The following is a 23268-nucleotide window of genomic DNA, read 5'->3' as shown; positions in this document are numbered from 1 at the left end:
ATCTCAGTGCACGGGCATGGTCAGCTGGGATCAAGTGAGCTCCTCTATGCGGCCGGAAAACCGGAAAATACTCATATATCCATGCCTGCAATAGGGTCAAACATCCGCATATACCTGAGCAGTCTCCTCTGCTCGCTATCCCCAGCTACCGGTACAACATGGCTAGTGTGGCAGACCCCCATGATAGTCCAGCTGCCCCGCTGACACCGCTGTAAACCTCATGAAGATGGGCCGGCCTAATCCTATCTCCACTCTTGTCAACAAACAGAGTGGATCCAAGCATAAGCCACATCCACGCTGTGGCCCGAGTAGCGTCATCCCTACCCTCAGCGAGTAGCCCCTGTACAGCCCCAACAAATACACCTCCACCTGCCCATAAATGACTAGTCGGCAACAGAAGCTCAGCCTGACTCACCCCAAACATCATCATGCACATGGCATGAAGCGAGTCAGTAGGGGGAGACTCGGACACCATCGGACCGTCGATCGGGATCCGAAGAATCTGCCACATATCATACAGCTGGATAGTCATCTCCCCGAACGGCATGTGGAAGGAGTTCGTATCGGGCTGCCACCGCTCCACGAACGCAGTCAATAGCGGAGTGTCGAGGTTCTTAAACATGGCCTGTGGAAGGTGAGACAAACCAGTCCTCTCGATCATCTCCCTCAGCTGTAAAATGACACATATACAATTTATACAATTACTGAATGTTTTGTATGTTTATAGTTAAAAATACAAATTACAATAAATGTTGACACACTATATTATTCTTACCTCGGGTGACGCACCAGAAAACCACTGACACAAATCTCGGCATGCTGATGATCTGTTGTAGCATGTCAGAAACGACCGAATCTCTCCTCCCAACATCCGTGAGGCAACATGTCCTAGAAAACTAGGAATCACGGAACCATCAACGGGACCACCATCAACCGGTGCAGTAACTACCCAGCTCTCGTCCTCACTAGCTTTGGGATGTTTGCTTGTCCCTGAAAATTATAAAATTATACTAACTTATACTAAAAAATACTAAAAAATTATACTAAATTATACTAAAATTATACAAAAAAAAATACTAAATTATACTAAAATTATACTAGATTATACTAAAATTACACTAGAAAATACTAAAAAATTATACTAAATTATAATAAAATTATACAAAAAAAATACTAAATTATACTAAAATTATACTAGATTATACTAAAATAATACTAGATTATACTAAATTATACTAAATTATACTCAAAAATATTAAAAAATTATACTAAAAAATACTAAATTATACTAGATTATAAAAGATTATACTAAAATTATACTAGATTATACTAAAATTATACTAGATTATACTCAAAAATATTAAAAAATTATACTAAATTATACTAAAATTATACTAAATAATATTAAAAAATACTAAACAATACTAAAATACCTGTACTCGCAAAACGACCTCCTACGCGCTGGGTCGGCTGTCTCCCCGGGGTCGGCTGCTCATCGCTCTCCTCAACCTCACGATCATGTGCAACAGCGGACTGTCGCACTGACCGGGCTGCCACATCCAGGTAGTCCTGAAAAGAATCGCTATCGGGCTCTCTGTCATCAAAATCAGTCGCCCCCTCTGATCCATGAATATCGGCCTGATCCGCAATCGGCCCCCTCCTCACCTTCTCTGTCACAGCCCCTCTCCGCCTACGACCAGAAATATCTATACCACGCAATCTCGTATGTCGTGGTGTATCATCCTCGTCGTCCATATCTAGACGACGAGCAGATGACGGGATGGATTTCCCACCCCTAGTAGGCCGCTCCGTCTACAAAAAAAAATTACACTAAATTAATAAAATTGTAAATAATGTAAATTATACTAAATTTATAAAATTATGCTAAAATACTACTAAACTAATAAAATTATAATATAGTTATTCTCAATTTATACTAAGTTATACTAAAATTACACTAAATTACTAAAATGTTTACTATAATTAAACTAAAATTACACAAATTACTAAAATTTTAAAAAATATTAATTTTTATACTAAAATTTATACTAAATGTTTACTAAAATTAAACTAAAATTACTAAAATTTTAAAAAATATTAATTTTTATACTAAAATTTATACTAAATGTTTACTAAAATTAAACTAAAATTACTAAAATTTTAAAAAATATTAATTTTTATACTAAAATTTATACTAAATGTTTACTAAAATTAAACTAAATTACTAAAATTTTAAAAAATATTAATTTTTATTAAAAAAAACGGGGGTGTAAGGGAATCATGCCCGAACCATTGGTCGGGCGTATGCACATCACGCCCTATCAGTGGTTACGGCGTATGAGCATCACGCCCTACCATTGGTTCGGGCATGTGGCTATCACGCCCGAACCACTGGTCGGGCGTGATACTCATACGCCCGAACCGCAGATCGGGCGTGATGTTCATACGCCCGACTGCGATTCCGGCCGAAATTTTGAAAAACCACAACAGATTCAATTCGATGCAAAAATCAACGAAATAAAGCGGTAAATCGTACCATTTTAGCTTTTCCTTTACAGTTTCTATTACCATCCATGATTCGGCTCACTAATTTGTCCGGATTTGAGCAAAAATCGTTTCGGCTTCTTGAGAGGTTTTGGGTTTTTTGAATTTAGTGCAAAGGGTATTTCGGTCTATTCACATGGCTAGAAGTGTAAAATTAGGGCTGGATTTAGTAACTCACTTTTTATATCTGTCAGGAAAGTCCATAGAAATTATATACCCACTCTCTTCTTTTTTTTCTTTTTCTTTTTTTCTTTTTTTGATATTTTGTTCATCATTTCCCACTCAAATAAGTACTTTTTAATTAATTTGAGGTTTAAAATTCATTATCAAATAATTCCTTCCAATTAAGTGTATTTTGTATGTTTTTTAGGAGTTGATTAGATACAAACATTACCTTTATATTGCATAATTTATTTACAATTTATTTGATTAGCCATTATTAGCCATATCCTTAATGAGCTGTGTTTTCTGATATATTTTTCTAATTTTTCCGTATTTATTTACTTAGGAAAATAATTCAACCAAAAATTTTGGATCAGTTTATAGAAAAGAATTATAAAGAAAGCGAAGAAAATATTTTACCTTTTTTAAAAGAAAAAAATAGTTTTCTAATAGGTTTACAACTCTACTTCGTATCCTTTTAAAAACGGGTAAATTACATTCATGGCCACTGAACTTTACTCATTTTAACATTATGGTCACTGAACTTCAATTCTTGACGGTATGATTTTTACACTTTTTACCTGATGCATTGTCTACTTAGTAATGTGAATGTCAGAGAGCATTTTTCTACGCTCTTGAGTGTCTTTCCAATTAACAGCTCACTTCTGTCTCGCCACGTGCCATCGTTTTTCTACTTTTGAGGGAGCGTATCAAGGGCTTTTAGTGCTCTTTTAATCATTGCATATTAGTAATGATATCATCTGTCAATTCATTTGCCCTTTGAGTAGTATAAAAAAAAGGAAAGATATTATATGCATTTCTTTCATTTCTTATCTGCTTCTCTTATCCTCTGTTCATTCATTGTCCTTCTAGCGACTAGAATGTTCTCTTGAAGGGTGTCTTCTTGATTTCTCATATTTATCTCGAGGAGATCACAGTTACATTTTTTAACGATGGGTGTGCCTCTCCTTCCCCTTTTTCGTTGTCAAGTGAACATGTCGGGTATTTATGCCCCATGTGTTGGGTTGTAGTGGCAATTTTCTTTTAAGAGTTTCTTTTAAGAGCGGAGCTGTGAGAATTCTAGAGGGAATTCTATCTTACCTTTCTCAAGCCTTCCGAGTCATCAGGTTGAGCTTTTGGCCTTTGCGAGGATTGTACCTGTCATAAGTTTTAGGATGACTGGACCCGCCTGTCATCGTTTCTTGAAGCCCAAACTAAGGAGTAGGTGGAGGGACGAGAAGAAAATGTTGACTGGCATCCTAGAGTTTCTTGTACCCCTTCGGTTATCGTATCCAGTGTGACATCCTTTCCTCTCGGTCCTCTTCATACATCATGTACGAGATCCTGAGTGAATCTTCATTAGTGTCTTATGTTTTGTTCCTTGTTTTAGTTTTGTAAATGAGTTTGTGCTTTAATGAAAAGTAATTTTGTACTTTGATGAAAAGTAATTTTAATTCGGCTTGTTTTCTCTTGTCAATTTTATGATCGAAATCCTTTTCGAGTTATGTTTCGATCTGTATAGGATCGTGAATGAATCTTCATTGGCGTCTTATATTTTGTTCTTTGTTTTAGTTTTGTAAATGAGTTTGTACTTTAATGAAAAGTAATTATGTACTTTGATGAGTAGTAATTTTAATTCAGCTTGTTTTCTTTTGTCAAGTTTATTATTGAATCCTTTCCGAGTTATGTTTCGATCTGTGCTATGATTTTGTTTCAATTGAATAGGCATATATGCAAGTCTCGGAGAGTTCGAATTCATGTAATGTGTTCAAGAGGATTTTGTTGAAGTCTTTTCAAATAGAAATTGTGATCGAAATCCTTATAGCATATATAGGATTGGCCTTTAATATAATCTAAGGAACTTTAACAAATGCACTAAAAAGCCTTAATATAGATAAAGAATAGAGTAATTTTTATTATTTGTTTTCGACTATCTTTGAAGATAGAAAGTTGAAATAATAATTACAATCGAAAGTCTTTATTTGGAGAACGTATAATGGCCTTCATTGGTAGAATTTCCCGAGTGCATTGATGTTCCAGGTCTGAGGGATTGTCGTACCATCCAACTCTTTTCATTTGTATGTGTGAAGGCTGACACATTTTACTATTTGATATGGGCCTTCCCATCATGCTCCTAGTTTTCCCTTGCCTTTTCTAGTTTGGGATGCCTCGGCTATGTGTATCACAAGGTCGCCCAAGAAGAATTGTCACGGCCTGAATTTCTTATCATAAGTAGACTTGAAGTTCTGCATGTATGACTATATACGTATGAGGGCTTTTTCTCTTTTTTTCTTCGAAGAGATCCAACTGATGTCGCATGTTGGTCTCGTTTTTTTCTTTGGAGTATAAGGTTTGCCGAGGACTGGCAGCCCATATCTCTATTAGGATGAAGGCTTCTATCCGGTGTGTGAGTAAGAAAGGCGTTTCACCCTTAGCTGTTCAGGGTGTGGTCTTGTACGCCTATAATACAGTGTGTAGCTTTTTCAACCACTCGGAGTCGAGTCAAACTGCAAGGGTCGGCCTACGACCATATTGTACGACAGTCTAGTGTGTATAAATAAGAATCCTGCTTCTGATTGCCACATGGTTTGAGAGTCTGTGATTTCGATTTTCATGACCATGCTGCCTAACTGTGGGACTGTGTGCCTGCTGATTCCTTTTAGAGGAGACTTTATGGGAGTTAACCTGCTTGGCTCGAGGCGAAGTGCCTCATAGGCTTTCTTCGTGATGATGTTGGTTGAACTTCCTAAATCCACTAGCGTTTTGTGAACCTTGAAGTCCTCGATCTGCACTTTTATTACATGTGCTTCTATCCAGGTATTTCGAGTCTTGATGAATGAGAAGTCTGTTGGCTCGATGGACCCATCCTTCTCAGGGGACTTTCCTCTTTTGGATGAGCGCTTCAGGCTAGGACCTCCGGAGATGACACTAATGACACCTCAGAGGGTTCTGCCCTTGCCGCCTTCTCTGCCTTTTGCAAACATTGAACCTCGTCTGACCTTTCTCAGAAAATGATATAATTTTCCCTGAGTCGCCAGCTCAGAAGCAAGTTGAATGCAGTCTTCAATGATGTGCCCCTCACTATTGTTGAAGTTGCAGTATGATCCATCGATGTTTGAGGATGATTTCTTCATCTTGGGAGGATAAGCAATGTGTATAGTATTTTTAATGTTATCAGAATCTGGTCGGATATAAAACCGGATTTGCAATTGGGTCACGGTCACTTGGTCAAACTGAATGGCTCGAATTAGTCGGATCGGATGATGTAATAAATAAATATATATATTAATTATATACATTAAAATTATATACTGCCATTAATATACTGCCATATGCATATAAAATTATGAATAAAACCAACAAATCTATGAAGCATGTGCAATTAAAAAATAAAATCAACAAACCTCGCCATTGGTGTGCAAACAATCAAATTTCATATTTCATTGTATCAAACAAAATCTATTTTAATCTAGAGGCTATAGCACAAACCTGTGAAACTGTGTGTAGTAGGAGGCGTTGAAGTCAGAGCTTTGAGGCGGCGCAAGCCTTGGCCGCAACGGACAAAGGTTTTCAGGAGACTGTAGATGGGGAAGAACGCATGGGCTGGTCTCGCGATATTTTTAAAGAGAAAGTTTTGTTTTAACTTTTAGGGTTTTATTTTGTTCTTGGTTATTAATTTTTTAGATTAAAAGTATATAATTTTAAATTTTTAAAAAAAAATAAAAACTCAGGGTCACAATGGTTCCCGGGATGACCGTCGGGTCCCGGTTTAACCCCGGGTCTCTCCGGTTTGTTGAAGAATCAACAACCGAAGTGGTTCGAACCAGTTTCCTGACTGGTTCCCGATTCAACCGGTCGAATCAGTCAATCCTGTCCGAGCCTGCTAACATTGGTATTTTTCTCTACCCATTATATGACTTTATCTCTAGGAGCATTTCAGAGAAATCGATGGCTCTCTAAGTGCTCTCGTGGCTTTTTCCGATCTCAGCCCCTATCATTCCTAGTGTATCTACTAGCGTGGGTGACCTTCTCGCTCAGCAAAAGATTTAAGATATGGACCTCCCACCTACAAAAGTTTATTGCCCGAGTCCTCAAGTATTTAAAGGTACGTGGCTTGTTGGTGGTTGGCTTCTGGGATAATTCCTTACTGAGGCAATTGGCCGCCATGATGTCGACAGCCCCCTCCACATTCAATACCTTGACCTGAATAGCTTCCTGCTAGAATCTTTCTACATAGTCCTTGAGAGTTTCCTTTTCGTGTTAGACCATGTAGTTGAGATTCTGCATGGTCTTACTTTCGAGGATGGATGTTACGAAGTGGTCGGCGAAGAGTTTAGACATCTGCTTAAACATGATGGTAGTCTCGGTGCCTATGGAATCGTACCAATAGGAGGTAGTACCTTTTAAGGTAGTGGAGAATAGGTTGCACATCGTTAGTTGTTCTGGTAGTATCCATGGCTCGCCTGAAGGCGGCACACACAGCAACGATTGCTGTTGTAGTATACATGCCTCGTCTTAAGTTTTTGACATGAGTAGTGGGGTATGTTGTCTTATCATACTGTTTCAGCAACTGGTATTTAAGCGTTTGGGGCATAAGCTCGCTCACGATCTTTTTACACAAGGGTGTTTCTACCTTTGTGATATCAAGATGCTCAGCATCTGTCCCTCCCTCAGCGATGGTGCTTCTGAGCTTGTTGAGCTCTATCTGCATTACCTCGAGTTTAGCCTTGATGACCCCATCCATGATGAGGATATTTCTTTCTTTCGACACCCATCGCTGCCGGGTTCGGGGCTCTACTTCTTCTTCTTAGCTGGCCAATAAGGATTCAACTGACTGATGAACCCTTCGATGACTGGAGTCTGATGTCCTCTTGTTCGGGGAGGATCGCCTTCCTTATCTCATTTGGACTGATTTTACGATGTATTGATCAATGTCCCTTATGTTGTGCGCATAAGGAGTTTGGGACCTGTGGCATCGTATCGAAGAGGCTCCTTTCCCTCTTGATTGGGTGTCCATATCTCTTATTCGACTTTTCAGTGATCCATCTTGCCGATGATAGCAGTTTCAGACAGTGTAGTGTCTGATCGAGCAGTTCGAACTCTCATACCTGATGGTTTATTTTACTATCTAGAGTATTTCTTTCACTTCGGCCATTTGAATGACATGCTTTTGCCTCATGACACTGACGACCTCATGGACAGAATCAAGATTTCTACCAGACATCAGGAAATTGCGGCAAATAGCCTTTGTTGTTGGAGCTTTAGGACTTCATCTTCTTCCACCATTTCCAAAATTGGGTCGTGATTGACCCGATGAATGCAGCACGCCTCTTCTTCAATTGTTTTCTAGACCTCCATTCGGAGTGCACTAGAAGGAATTTCAATGGAATTGTTCAAACGAGTCATCGTTGTGTAAATTTCACGCTCAGCGCACCAATTTTATGTAGTTGAATCCTGCAACTGCACAAAAGTAAGGTCAAAGGATGGTCATTGTCTGGTCAGTTTATAAATTCACTAGATGATGATCATAATGAGTAAACAAATGTTGTAAGGCAAACTTAATAGAATGAAATAGACTTGTTGGCTTCTTCTACTATCTCGAGTTTTTCTTTCACTTCAACCATTTGAATGGCATGCTCTTGCCCCATGACATTAACAACCTCATGGACAGAATCAAGGTTTTCTGTCATACGTTAGGAGATTGCATCTAAGAGCCTTTGTTGTTAGGGCTTTAGAACTTTATCTTCTTCCACCATTTCTAGAATTGGGTCGTGGTTGACTTGATTAATTCGGCACGCCTCTTATTCAGTTGTTTTCTGGACCTCTGTTGGGAGTGCACTAGAAGGAATTTCAATAGAACTGTTCAAATGAGTCATCGTTGTGTCAGTTCCGCGCTCAGTGCACCAATTTGATGTAATTGAATCCTGAGAGTCCACATATCAATCTACAACTGCACAAAAGCTAAGTCAAAGGAGAGTCATCATCCGACAAACCCGCTTCGATGCCTAAATTAGTTTATGAAATGACTGAAGGGTGATCACAATCAGTAAACAAATATTGTAATGCAAACTTAATAGAATGGAATAGACATGTGTACCTTGAGTTGTACTTACTCTATTTATACTGATATCGAGTTATAGAAGACAGTTATAGATTATGGAGAGGGGCAGATCACATGTCTCGTGTTAATAAGAGGAAGTGTGTCAAATATTAATGTCTGATATCCCTCAAGCCCACTAGACTCGTGATTCTCAAGATCGACCGTGATTATAGTCCTTGTCCGGATCTAATGAAACTTCTCAAATCAAATTTCCTCATACGTAGCCATATTACTTTAGTTCGCTAAAGATATGCAATCGTATCGCTAAAGAGAGGTCATGTACTCTATCTCTAAGAGTTGGTTCGGAACTTTTAAGCACCACATGGCAGAATTACATTCGCATGATATTAATATGCTTTTAAAACCTAAGCCGAGATAAATTCTCATAACATTAGTTATTATAAAACAAAAAGATAGGGTAAAATTGGAAAAAGGACTATAAATATCATTAGAAATCTGAAAAAAGACAATGCAATTTGAATTTTTTTTTTTTAAGCGACAGCTATAAAGGAACGGAAACAGTAGATAATTATCGCGGGTCATCTCTAAAAGATGTAATAAATCACTCGGGTGATTCCCGGATGGCGACTCTTCAACATCACAAAATCCCTTAACATGATCAACCTCACTTATGCGAGGTTGAAACCCTTCGTCGAGCAAAAAAAAAAAAAAAATTTACTAATTTAAGTATTAACCGAAGAGTTGTCAATTTCCAAAATATCTACTGGAGGCCTTCCAAAGTAATACCAGTAGCCTGCAATGCCATTACAAGACTTAAAAGCTCATGCTAGTTAGTACTACCTTAACAAAACAAAACAATACAACAAAAGAAAGAAAGAAAGAAGAAAAGAAATCTATTCATCAGCCTCAACAGTTCCACCTTTGAGATGCAAGTGTTTTTCCCTCTTCTGAAATTCTGTTAACCCCTTCCCACTTCCAGTCACACCAACTTTACCGTTCGGATCATCGGGAGACTTAAATATGCTTTCTCGCTTGCGCCCCGAGAAGAAACCAATCTGAAAACAAAATGCATAGAGTTCCTGATCTAGTAAAACCGAATAAAGTTTGCTATATAACAATCAATAAAGCCAACCAAAGTATGTACATACCTTCTTACTGCTCCCTTTAGTTGTCTGGAATTGCTGCCATGCATTCTGCCGCTTATTTTGTACAACTTCAAGTTGTTCAAAACGCATCTTTGATTTGAAGGCATGTATCTTTTTGCGCTTGGTGGCTTTCTGTTGCCATCGGTTATAGCAAGGTAATCATCATCATCACACAGTAAAAAAAAAAAAAAAGAATTGCATAGCACATTTCAGGCAAGCAACAATGGAAAAAGAAAATTTTATCAACATATGAAAGAATAATCTACAAACCAGTCACTATCTACCATTTTTTATACAAACCCCGAATAGAGAGAAATAATTGCACATATAAAGGAGTGCTCCTTACCACATCCTCTGGATCTTCAGGGTTTATTCGAAGCTTTGCGGGCATACTTCGTGATTGAAAGTCAACTGAACCAGCTTGTGCAATTTTCCTTTTGATAGCCAGTTTTGTAGCTTCAGCAACTTTTTCAGCCTCCAGTAAAGCATTGACTTCAACAGGTCTCACATTGTCAGGGTCCACCTAGGATTACCGACCATCAGGGATATACCATCCATTGCTTGATTCAATGTAATATATGTCATATTTTAGGCAAAAGAATAAAATCAACAAGAGGAAAAAATAAAGAACGAAACACATGCAGCATAAAGAGATCAATGAACAATCTCACACAGATAAAAATCAAGTAATGGATCAGAAAACAATAGACTCTTTTGTCATAATAAAACAAAGGCAACTAATTACAAATCACCTGAAATTGGCCTAACTGCCTGCTATATTCCCAACTATCCCATTGCAATGGCCCATATAATCAATGCAAAGGTGAAAACCCAATATAACAAAATAGCTATTATCTAAAAGCAAGTATTTCCCAAATAACTTTCAATTTTCTGAAGCAAAAGGCATATCAGCGCTTGCTGGTAATTCACTTTGAGAAATTCAGAACAAGAATATCCAAGTGTACTTGTACTACACCAAAATTCATAATTCCCTAACAACCACTTCAGGATGGCCTATGAATCTACGGTGAACGCTAATGCAAAGACCAATACATAATATCACATAAAACCCATAATTTGAAAGCATATTGCAGAAAAATAACTTTCATCTTCATATAACTCAGTCCAATAATGAGAAATCTAGCATAAGATTATCTAGTAATGTATTTCTGAAGCTACAAAAAGATGCAGTACTGTTGATTCCTTTTCATTATGTGATAAAACATATTTTACAGCCACCACAAAAGTGATGATCGTATTAAAAGACATGTGCCTTAGTAAACCTAAATAAGGTTTTGGATCAGGACTATAATAATCTTTAATGTGACACTGTCAGACAAGCCATCTGCAAAAATGAACTCCAGTCTATTCTTACGTTCCTCCATTGTACTTCTAATGTAAGCCTAGAACAACAATAAATACATTTTGCAGTGTCTCATAGATGGAATAAATACAGGTACAACAATGTATTCAAATGCAAAGAAACCTTAGTTATTAAAAAAAATAGGTAACAAAAATTTTACCTCTTCCCTATTTCCCCATCCATCATAGCGAACATAATACCCATTTGGAGTAAATTCCTCAATCGTACCATCGTACCTGAACATCTAACTAATCAAAACATAGAAAAGCAAGAAAAAGAAGGTAAAACAAATGAAATGAAAGATCAAATATTAAATGTTCTCTCTCTTTGTTTAATGCATACCACTCCCCATCTTCACTCCAAACAGCTTGAACTCTTGCACCAATAGGAAACCTATCATGGTCATTTGAGATGCTTACCGATTCCTAATGCGAAAAGTGAAGAACGTGTTAAAATCCAAGATACATTAAACTATTCACTATGTCGTAGTCACATAGTATTAATATTTTCTTATGATTCCCATTTGCATCATGACATGATACAAAATTTCAGAACATATGCATACAAAAAGAAAAGAAACATAATTTACAGTTTTATCCACCTTAGATCGGGGAAAACTAGGGGACGCACTGTTTCCTGTCCCAATATCTGATCCAGAAATTTCACTTTGCCGTGCTGTTGCAAGAAGTTCCTCCGTGAGAGCAATGACCTGCATGTTAATAATGTTAGCTATCATAATGTAAAACAGAATCTTTAACATATAAACAGCAATCTTCGTAAAAATTCAAACTTAGAATCTCAGTGTGAACATCTCATATCAGGTGAGGAAGAGGCGAGCTGACCATCACGACACATAGCACACCTGCAAATGAACCAAGACAGAAGTGATGGGCATCTATGATGAATTTCTAAGTTCTACAAACAGCTCCAATATTTTTTTTCAATTAATTCTCCATATAGTTCATACTTCTGGAGCATATGAATGAACTTCAGTTATTATTAAAACTACCTCACCTTTTCAACCCTGAAATGAAAACAATTCTCCATGGTAGCCATTAGCAGCTACACAATATTGCGTCGAGAGAGAGAGGAGGAAGATAAAAGAAGAAACATAACTGCATCAAGAACCTAGATGCTGAAATAGTAACATCTACCCAACACCAAAACAGAAACACCTATAGTCATTCTTCTAATCCTAGAGAATTTGGTTGCTTCGACAGGATTATTCAGACAGCAAGTTCCAAGATAAACTCGAATAGCAATAGAATGATGTGCAACAAAAATAAATGAAACAGAAAACTAAATAATAGACAAAGCATATGCAAGGATAACCTCGCTTAGCTCCTTCTCCATGTCAGCATATTCCGAATTATCAGGATCCTCCGCCAAAAGCTGTCTGACCTGATCCATATTCACAAAATAATTCATCATACATAATATCTAGCAACAGAAGTAGATATATAGTAAAAACACAGTTTTACACTTAGTGTATTATGCAAATTGCAAAAAGAAACAAATTATGATGAGAAAATCTGCAAAACTGTTCATATCAACCCGATGGTTAAGGACCTATAGAGAAACATATTACTTCATAATGTCAAAATGAACCAACTGCATAATCATTAAAGGAAATATCCCACAGAAAATACAGATTTAAAACTGAACAACCATTGCTGGCCACCACATAAAAGAATGCAAAATTCACAAGCTTTTGATGTTTTAACAGTGTGTCACTGACAAAGAAGATGAATATCTAGTCCAACATATAACCCAATTCACTTTATTCAAATCAAAGCAACCACAATAGGTCTATAAAAGCAAGTTTATAGAAAATGAAACTATAAACTTGCTTTTATAGAACCACAAAACCTATAGTAATTTGTGAAGATCAAGAACCACAAAACCTATAGTATATAATATATTATCGAAAAACAACTGCAGGCAAACACAAACGCATATTTCACAATGTTTCATAACAATAATAACAACAAGAAACAAAGCTTAAAAGTTACAATATTGTTAAGGAGCCATTTAACCCAAAAGCTAAGCTTATAGGTAAGGCATAGGAATGGATTTATATTATGACACACCCCAAGATGCAAATGCGCAGTGGGCTTAAAGCGTGTACAACTAAGGCCTGTACCATGTATATTCCACTAACAAATGAAGTTGTTAGGATTTGAACCCCTGACCACTTGATTTATTAAGCTCTAATACCATGCTAAGAAACCATTAAATCCAAAAGCTAAAATAATATTTATATTATCTCTTTTAAATATAAGGATATAAAATGATACGAAATTCCAAAATAATACTTAAGTTCATTTGGACAAAGTTTAGTTCATCACCTCACAATACAACTACAGGTCTCAGTTAGACTCATATACTTTCCTCTAGTTACATAAACACATAAAGAAACATCACTGCATTGACCAAAACTGACAATTAAGAGTATCGTGACCCAGAGAATCATGTTAAAATTACATTTAGGATTACGAAAGTTAGATAAGCAGATTTACAGATGTATGAAAGCTGCAATTATATTGAAAACCTATTTTTGAGGAAATAGTCTAAATATAGTTGAGCTGAATGTTTTGGCAGAAAAAAAAAATTTAAAACAAGCGTTAAAGGTCTGGGTTTTCTGGTCCAGTATCAACTGATATAAAAAAAGAGTTACTGCGCCAAATAAACAGTCCATGAACCGAATACAAAGGATGAATTTCAAACCACGACCAACTGAAGGAGCACAAGAAAAAATTAAATCGGACAACATAGCTCAATGAGGAAACATAAAACTTAACTCGCTATATCAGTACCTAAAACCGAAAAATAGGAAAGAACAGAAAAAAGAGTCGAGTGGTGTGATTGGAGAAATTAAATCACAAATTTGATAATCAAACAAAGGCCTCGAGATTGATCCCACCCAAAACAAAACAAAAAAAAAACCCAATTAGCTCAAAACCACATAATCCAAGTACAGATGCTACCTAAAAAAATTTAAAAAGAAATTAGGCCATCAAAAGAATCATTAAAGAAAAAGAGATGAGTACCTTGTGAAGCTGATCTTTATATGTGGAAAGATTGGAAGCGAGCTCTTCCATGCTTACTTCTTCTCCTCCTTGCATCTTGTTTGTTTAATTAGCAAAAAGGGGTTCGATCAGATCAATTTAGGGTTTTGGTTGAATTTCCACTTCCTAAAGATATTTTCGAGCTGAAAGATTATGCAATGATTTTTAGATAACGGAAGAACTGGACCCTATCTATCTAATTCTTAAATGGTTTTTTGTTTAGGCTTCCCTTTGAGCAGATTCAAAAACCGAACCCAATTAAATAAAAACAATTTTTGTAAATCAAACCGAATTAAATTGTAATTCCGTTTAGTTTAAACCGAAGTAAACTATTTCAATTTGGTTTGGTTCGGTTCTATTCCAAACCAAATTAGAGAGAATTAAATAATGTTTTCTGGAATTTTTTCTTAATTTTATAATGTTTTATATTTAATATCCAGAATTTATAATATTCTCCGGAAATAAATAATGTTATATAAATTATAAAAAAATCCCAAATATTAATGTTCCTTTCTTTTCTTATAACGTTTTTCGAACTTTTAGATTTTTTGTTTATAAATTATACAACATTTCAAATAATAATTTTAAATTAATTTAAGTTTTTTTTAATAAGCAAAATAATATAATAGTACTCGGATCTCAGTCTATCTTGTTGGATTAGAGGTAGCAATAAATAAGCAATTTCGATTTTTATATCTACTGGGTTATTTTTAATATCCAAATAATACTCTAATTCGGTTTTTAGAATTTTTCAGTTTATACCCGAATCGAATCAAAAACCGAAGTTCCACAAAAATGAGAACCGAATCCAACTAAATTATAATTTGGTTCGGTTCGGTTTTTTGGTTTTTGATTTTCGGTTTGGTTTTGTCCACCCCTACTTTTAATTATAAAGACATGCCCTTGAATTTATACATATATCCCAATTTTATAGGGAAATTTACTCTAATTGGTATTTACATTCCGCAGCATAACTGCTTCGTTTTCCACACTTCTTAAAAACCTTTTGTATTTTATTCTTACCATTTATTATTCTCGTATTGTTTGTATTGTCTTCTCTTTATTTTTGTTTCGTTTTCACTGTTGGCCTTTATTTTATTTTTTTTTGTTTGAATTTTTTTTGTTTCTATTGCGTTGTATTGATTTTTTTGTACTATTATTTATGTTGTTATTATTTTGTTTTTTTATATGTTTTTATTTCAGAACAATAAAAGATAACAAAAATTTGGAATTCTGTATTTCTTATGAGAAAAATAATCCTTTTACTTATTCTAATATTGATAATTATAAAGCTAAATTTTGGTTCAATTAATTTATGATAAGAATTGAAAGAGGAAATTTGTTGTGGATGGTGACAACTCTAACAAAATAAAAGAAATGTTGGGGAAGAATTTGCATAGTGATGAAAGTAAAGTAAGTTCTTATGAAAAATGTGTTGGAAAATTTGAGTATAGATAACATTTTATATGTTAATTTTCATCATTCTGAGGTTTCAATATATAAAGGATAAAATGGTATTTTGAATAATGCCAAAATAGTTTTCCAATAATATTAATATACATTTAAAACGAACAAGTGATGAGTGAGAAATTAAAGTTCAAAGTGAACTACTTGGAATTAATTGCATTTAATTGGACGATTAATTGCATGGACCACTTGGAAGTAATTCCATTTAATTAAAAGGTTAATTGCATTCAAATTTTGAAACGTTGGAATTACTTGCATTCAGTTCTAAAACGTTGGAATTAATTGCATTCAATTGAAAGATTAATTACATTCAATTCTGAAACGTTGTAACATCTGAGCTTAATTGTATTTAATTGACTGATTAACGGGCTGTTTGTATACTCCATTATCTCCTCATGTTTGTCTTTTCATATTAAAAATGAGAGTTTTAGGTATTTGGTTGGGAAACTAGAGTTGTTGTTTTATACATGAAAAGCAGTTTTCTCTAACAGGAGGGAATCCATGCTTTTCGAACAGCAAATAACAAACAACAAACAGGAGGTAAACTAAATGGACTCTAATTACATGAATTAATCTGTCCATAATGGTTTTTCCAATGCCTTTGTATATAAATAAGGGCCGGATTATTTTGTTTTAATTCGGGCAGTAGAGAGAAATCGCAACTTCTCAAATCTCTCTTCTAGCAAACTGTTCTTCTTCTATACTTTCTCTTTTTGCCTCGGGTGATAACTTTGTACACGGTTAGAGTTCGTCGATAGATTCTGTTGTAACTTAGGACATAGTCACCAATTGCGGTGCAATGTGTCTTAAAGAAATTGGTTGTTCAGGCCTCAGATTCAACCTTTCTTCTTCAATTTTCGATTCGGTGAAGGTTTCTGTTTCACTTATTTTTTGTTAATTTTAGTTCTGTTTCATGTAAGTTCGCTTCAATTTCAATCAATCTCAGTTATATTAATATATATTCTATAATTATTTTATTTATTTAATATTATTATCTCTATTTGCATTTTTGGATTAATCGTTTATAACAATCTTAAGATAGGCCTACTGATTTTTCCTACCAAGTTTATAGGGATACTTTGACTAGAACGGATTAGTTTTAATCCGAATTGTGTGAACATAAATTACATATTATGTTTTGGACTTCTAAAATTAAAATTTACCTTTTGTGAACAACAACCTACATGGATTTGGGACCATAATTTCGAATTTTAGAAATAATAAATATAAACATAATCTATTTGTATTTTGTTTATAACTTAATTTGTTTTCTATTTTACAAACCATGGCTGACGAAAATGATAATGTTGTTGGAGATGGTTCCAGTTCTAACAATGGTTTCCGGATCAGGAACACGAGAATTATTGTTTCAACATCTGTATCCAACGGTGATAGCCTTGAAAAATTCACGGGTGTGAATTTTATGGCATGGCAATGGAAGATGTTTTTCTTCTTGACCATGCTTGGATTGGCTAGCTTTGTCAAGGATGGTCCTCTTCCTCTTATTAAGGATGATTTTGATAGTGTTAACATAATCGAAGCATGGACGCACTCTGAATTTATTTGTTGTAATTATATTTTAAATGGTTTAACTGATGCACTTTACAATATTTTTCAAGTTAAGAAAATGGAAAAAGAGTTGTGGGAGTCTTTGGACCACAAGTATAAAACAGAAGATGTCGGGGCTAAGAAATTCTTAGTTGGACAGTTTCTAAATCATACTGTGGTGGATTCAAAGACTATTGCAAGTCAAATGCAAGATTTACAAATCATTATCCATGAAATCCATGAGGAAAGAATGGTAATTAGTGAATCTTTCTAACTCGTTGTTATAACTGAAAAGTTGCCACTCGGTTGGAGAGACTTCAAAAATTACCTTCAACATAAACGTAAAGAAATGATTGTTGAAGAGCTTATTATAAGGCTCATAATTGAAGAGAAAAAAAAATAAAGACATTGTGAAAAGGTTCTGCTGCTAGTCAATCTGTGGTTAAAGCCAATATGGTGGATGTTAAGAAAGACTCCAAAAAGAACGACAAATAAATTTTGGGCCCGAAATGAGGCATTTCTAAGAAACCAAAGTTCATCGGGAAATTATATAATTGCAACAAGTCAGCAGATTGCAGAATGCCTAAGAAGGCCAATAAGTTAGAGGCTACTACTCAAGATGTTTCGGATATCGACTTGGCAGTTGTGGTTTTGGAAGTAAACATGGTTAATTCCAATCCAAATGAATGGTGGTTTGATACCAGTGCCACACGTCACCTTGGTTGTGACAAGGAGTTCTTCACTGAATTGGCTCCTCAAACTAGAGAGAAGCTCTATATGGGCAATGATGCTACTTCAAAGATCAAGGGAGTTGGCACTATGATACTGAAGATGACCTAAGGGAAGAATGTGGCTCTGAGGAATGTGATGTATGTGCCTGAAATCTGAAAGAATTTGGTTTTTGGAAGCCTTTTAAGCACTCGTGGCTTTAAGATGGTATTTGAGTCTGACAAGTTTGTTTTGACAACGCCAGGAATGTATGTAGGAAAGGGTTATATGTCCAATGGAATGTTTAAGTTTAGTGCAATTACTTGTTGTAGTCGAATGTTATGAATACTAAGAATAAGAATGCTTTTGTTTATATTTCTGAGCCTTTTAATTTATGGCATGGTAGATGATAGACATGTAATTGATCCTAATAAATATACCTTATGTGATAAAAACGGGGCTAATAATTAAGAGTAGTCCGGTTGAGTGGTTTTAATTCTAAAGACCATATTTAGTGAGAAATATGGTATGTGTACACAGTCTGAAGACCTATTGGGTATGGCAGTGAAGTGTTGGGTAAGACCATATGGGATAGCCAATGTTAAGAGACGTCTCATATATGTTGTGAATTGTGATTGATTTATAAGGGGATGAACTCAAGAATGGATACAATATTTTAAGTTTTTGGTTTAATACTTTGACTATATTATGAACTTAAGTTTTGAGTATATTTTATAAGGTTTTGATTAAATCCTTTTATAAATGTATATATGTAGCTATGTTAAGTAAAGTTGGTTTTTATAGCTGATAGTTTCTTATTGAGATTTTTGTCTCATGTTTTTTCAAATGTTTTTAATGTTTTGGTTTAGGCGAAGAAGTGCAAGGTACCGAGAGGGGTACTCGATCCTAGGGCGAGGTTCGGTTACAGCTACGAGGTTCAAGTCGTCTCTAGGATATTGCATCCATTTTGTTCATGTACATATATGTGGATAGTATATGTTTAAGGACACGTGTATATCTTATTTTTGGTAGTGTCGTTTTGTTTGATATGTATTGTCTATCTATATATATATATATATATATATATATATATATATATATATATATATATATATATAATTAGCTGAAGTTGAGAACTTGTGGAGTAGTGTGATATGGGTTATGAGTAAGTCATGACTTTGAGCTAGAGAATTGTCTATATAGGTGATGCGGAAAAATCAGATTCATATCTGAACCTTGTGATGCATTTTTCGACCAGATATAGGCTGAATCTGTCATGGAGTCCTAAATGAAAGTTCTTTATTTTTGTCTTACGTTTCCAGAGGTTTTTGAATCGCCTTAATCGGACTCCGTATGAAAAAGTTAGGCTGGAAATGACATATGTTGGTCATTTTAGCTTTAAACCAGAATTTGGTTTTTGTTTTGATTTTTCTCCTTATTTGAGAGATACGGCTATTGGTTTATATAATAAGTCAGTGGTAATGTCTCACCGTCTTATCTGATCTTATTTTAGGTCGGGTTTGACATTTTGGTATCAGAGCTGTAGGTTTAATCCATAAGTGTATATATAGGTAATATAACGTGATTATGTGTATTCTTGTGTTGCACACATGACATTCATGCATATCATATATCTACATATAATTATAATGGTGTCTTTATCATATAGATGCATCCGAGATGACCGCATGGCCGACCGCCTTTAAATAGAGGTAGAGGTAGAGGTAGAGATGAGGAAAGAAGAGAGTTAGGATGGGGTTATGAGGGCATAGGGGATAGTGAAGCCTCTGATGCAAGAGTTCCACCCATTGACCAACATCAAAGACAACAATGACCATCACCTCCACGTCGACCTGTTAATCTTCAAGTTGAACAACCTGTACCACATGTGGCTCCGCAAGCTGCAATGCCACAAGTAGTATAACTTGAACCCCGAGCTTTAGTTGAAGCTTTTTGTTACCATAATGGAAACACAGGAAGCACATAGAAGGCCCAATGAACTGATTGAGGATGCCAAAAATTATGGGACATTCGATTTCAAAGGTACAATTGACTCTGAGGAAGCTGATAATTTGTTAAAGGCTACAGAAAAAGCCTTTAGTACTATGCAGTTACGGGATGAGGATAAAGTCAGGGTTGTGTTTGGTTCATTACATGGACCAGCAAACACATGGTTAACTCGAATCAGGGGTTTGTATCCTGAAGGTTTGAATTGGGGAGTTTTCAAACGTGAGTTCATGAGAGAATATTTAACTGAATCATTTCAGAAGGCAAAGAGAAATGAGTTCTTTAATTTGAAACAGGGGACTATGGATGTGAAAGAGTATGTGGATAAGTTTGATGATTTATACCGTTATGCAAGTCAGTGGTTTCCTACCGAGGAAGTGAAATGTGAGAGATTTAAGGACAGATTGAGTGCATTTTATCAAAATGAGTTGAGTTTATACGAGGGTGTACATTATCGTGGCTGGGTAGAGAAAGCATTACAAAAAGCAAAGTTAAAGGGCAAGTTAGAATCTGAGACTAATCAGAAGTAGTCGGAGGATTTTGGGAGATCAAAGTTTGCTAGAGGAGGATCATCTCAGTTTCGGGGTAGTCAGATACAAAGTCAGGGTTCAAGAGGAGCACTTGTGAATCATAGTACTTTTCGAGCACCTGATACTATTAGCCAAGCTTCACACAGTCCTTCAATTGCTAGTAGTGGTAATGTTTCAAAGTGTGGTCACACCTGATACTATTAGGCAAGCTTCACACAGTCCTTCAATTGCTAGTAGTGGTAATGTTTCAAAGTGTGGTCAGTGTGGGCAATTTCATTTAGGTGAATGCAGAAAGAGAGCATTATAGTGTTTTCACTGTGGCGGAAGTGGTCACTTAAGGAGGGATTGTCCTTCAAGGAGGACAACTGAACCTCAGAGAAGAATTGTTTGCTATGAGTGTGGTGAGGAAGGACATGTACGTACTAGTTGTCCTAAACTGAACAGAGCTGGTAGGGGCAGAGGATTACAGACTGACAGAGGAAGTAGATGTAATTTGTTTGGGAGAGGAAATAATCGGGGTAATGGTAGAGATACTAATACGGGAAGAGGAGCTGGTAATATTTCTCAAGGAGCTAGAAATCAGGGTAATCAGTCAGACAGAGCTGCAACTCAACCTCGAGCTTTTGCTATGACTTCACAAGAAGCTGTTGCATCTGTAGAAGTTATCACTGGTACGATTTCTTTATTTGGAAAAGATGCTTATCTGCTTATTGATCCTGGTGCTACACATTCTTTTGTGTCGCCATTATTTATGTCTGATATAATTTGGGAGTCAAAACTTATGCCAGAACGTTTAACTGTTAGCATGCCTATGGGAGAATCTTTAGTATGTACACATGTGTATCCTAATTGTGAGGTGAAGTTAGGAGAGTCTTTTATACACGTGAATTTGGTACCTTTGATGGTGCAAACATTTGATGTTATCTTAGGCATGGATTCATTATCTAAATATCAAGCAATGGTAGATTGTTCTAAAAAGAAAGTTAATCTAGTATTCAGATATTAGCTGCAGATAGTTTTGACCATATCAAATTTTTTTCGCTTCAAATTTCATTCATGTGGGGGATTATTAGAACAATTGAGTATATATAGCGTTTTATATGTTCATTTTCATCATTTTGAGATTTCAATGTACAAAGGATAAAATTGTATTCTGAATAATGTCATGAAATCTTTCCAAATGGTATATTATACGCTCAAAACGGACAAGTGATGAATGAGAAAGTAAAGCTCAAAATGAACCACTTGGAATTAATTGCATTTAATTGAAAGATTAATTGCATGAAACACTTGGAATTAATTGCATTTAATTGAAATACATTCAAATTCTAAAACGTTAGAATTAATTGCATTCAATTGAAAGATTAATTGCATTCAATTATGAAATGTTGGAATTAATTGCATTCAATTCAGATATTAATTACATTCATTCTGAAACGTTGTAATATCTTAGAGTTCGGTTACGGAATCCGTTGTATCCTCGGAATAAGGACCAGATTATTTCGTTATAATTTGATCAGTAAAGAGAAATCACAACTTCTCAAGTCTTCTTATTCTGTTGCTTTCTCTTTTTGCCTCTGGTCATAACTTTGCACGCGGTTAGAGTTCGCTAACGGAATCCGTTGTATCCTCGGAAACGATCACCAATTGCGGTCGGTTCAATCTGTCTTAAGGAAATTAGTTGTTCAAGCCTCGGATTCAACCTTTTTGCTTCAATTTCCGATTCACTGAAAGTTTCTATTTGACTTATTTTCTGTTAATTTCAATTCTGTCTCATGCAAGTTCACTTCAATTTTAGTCAGTCTCAGTTATATTAATATATATATATATATATATATATATATATATATATTGTAATTGTTTTATATATTAATATTATTATACCTCTATTTCAGTTTTTTGATTAATCGTTTCTAACAAAATAATGTTGTGAAATTATTGTAAATTTGTTGGATTCACTTTCATTTGAGTTTTTTCTATCTCTTTTTTCTACCTCTCCTACATAACCGGGAGGTCTACAGAATTCAGCTGGGAATTTAATCTTACCATGATCGTTTGTGGTTCGAAGTTCTGTCCCTTTGTTCTTCAGCTTCAGCAATTTAGCCAGATAGGGAGGATTGATGAAAATCTCCTTCCCCCGGACCTCAGTGACCAAGTAATCCCTATTATCGTTGGCTACTTTCAGGTTGGTGTAGAACTCCTTCACCAGTTCAGGATAAGTAGCCTCACGAATGGAGAATAGCCCTACCCAGCCGTTCTTAGATATCCATTCGAAAAAGGGTTTCTCTGCTTCCACAAACCCTTTTGAGAACCAACGTGAATGATCAATCTTGTCCCCTTAACGTGGTTGTATACTAGTGAGTAGGTTTTGGGTTTCTTGCCTTTCTCCTTCTGAGTCTCCTTCGACGAGCTAGCTTGGTCAGCTTTGGGGTTTTTAGCGACGGTGCTGACCTGAGTTTGGTCAGGCTGACCACCTTCTTGGGATTCTGTTGATGTTTCTTCATACTCCTCCTGAGTAGAAGATGAAGGATTTTCATCGGAGTGATTTTGATCGTAATCAGCTCTGGAGAGGTTTTGGGAGTCAGACATTTTCTTAAGAGTTTTTTTGAAGGATCTGGGATTTTTGAGAGCTTGGAAATAGAATGCCAGAGATTTTTGAGCGTAA

At 35.6% G+C, this 23268-nt stretch overlaps 1 protein-coding gene across 1 annotated transcript; it reads right to left on the bottom strand.

The window, feature by feature from the left end:
- Positions 1-9470: 9470 nt before the first annotated feature.
- On the bottom strand, positions 9471-14559 carry LOC136226412 (uncharacterized). Its single transcript, XM_066014878.1, has 8 exons — positions 14326-14559; positions 12608-12676; positions 11877-11984; positions 11618-11700; positions 11436-11511; positions 10259-10435; positions 9916-10044; positions 9471-9822 (listed from the first exon to the last, which is right to left on the bottom strand). The coding sequence occupies exons 1-8, from the start codon at positions 14398-14400 to the stop codon at positions 9661-9663; spliced, it is 879 nt and encodes a 292-aa protein (XP_065870950.1). The 5' UTR covers positions 14401-14559; the 3' UTR covers positions 9471-9660.
- Positions 14560-23268: the final 8709 nt, after the last annotated feature.

The sequence above is a fragment of the Euphorbia lathyris genome, chromosome 4 (genome assembly GCF_963576675.1).
Source record: "Euphorbia lathyris chromosome 4, ddEupLath1.1, whole genome shotgun sequence".
Lineage (NCBI taxonomy): Eukaryota > Viridiplantae > Streptophyta > Magnoliopsida > Malpighiales > Euphorbiaceae > Euphorbia > Euphorbia lathyris.
This window is presented reverse-complemented; position numbering and strand designations above follow the sequence as displayed.

Coding starts and splice junctions, on each gene's coding strand:
- LOC136226412 (XM_066014878.1), bottom strand. CDS start 14,400: ATGCAAGGAGGAGAAGAAGTAAGCATGGAAGAGCTCGCTTCCAATCTT. Junction 11,512..11,617: donor TGGAGTGAAGATGGGGAGTG/GTATGCATTAAA, acceptor TTAGATGTTCAG/GTACGATGGTACGATTGAGG. Junction 10,045..10,258: donor CTGAAGATCCAGAGGATGTG/GTAAGGAGCACT, acceptor CGATGGCAACAG/AAAGCCACCAAGCGCAAAAA.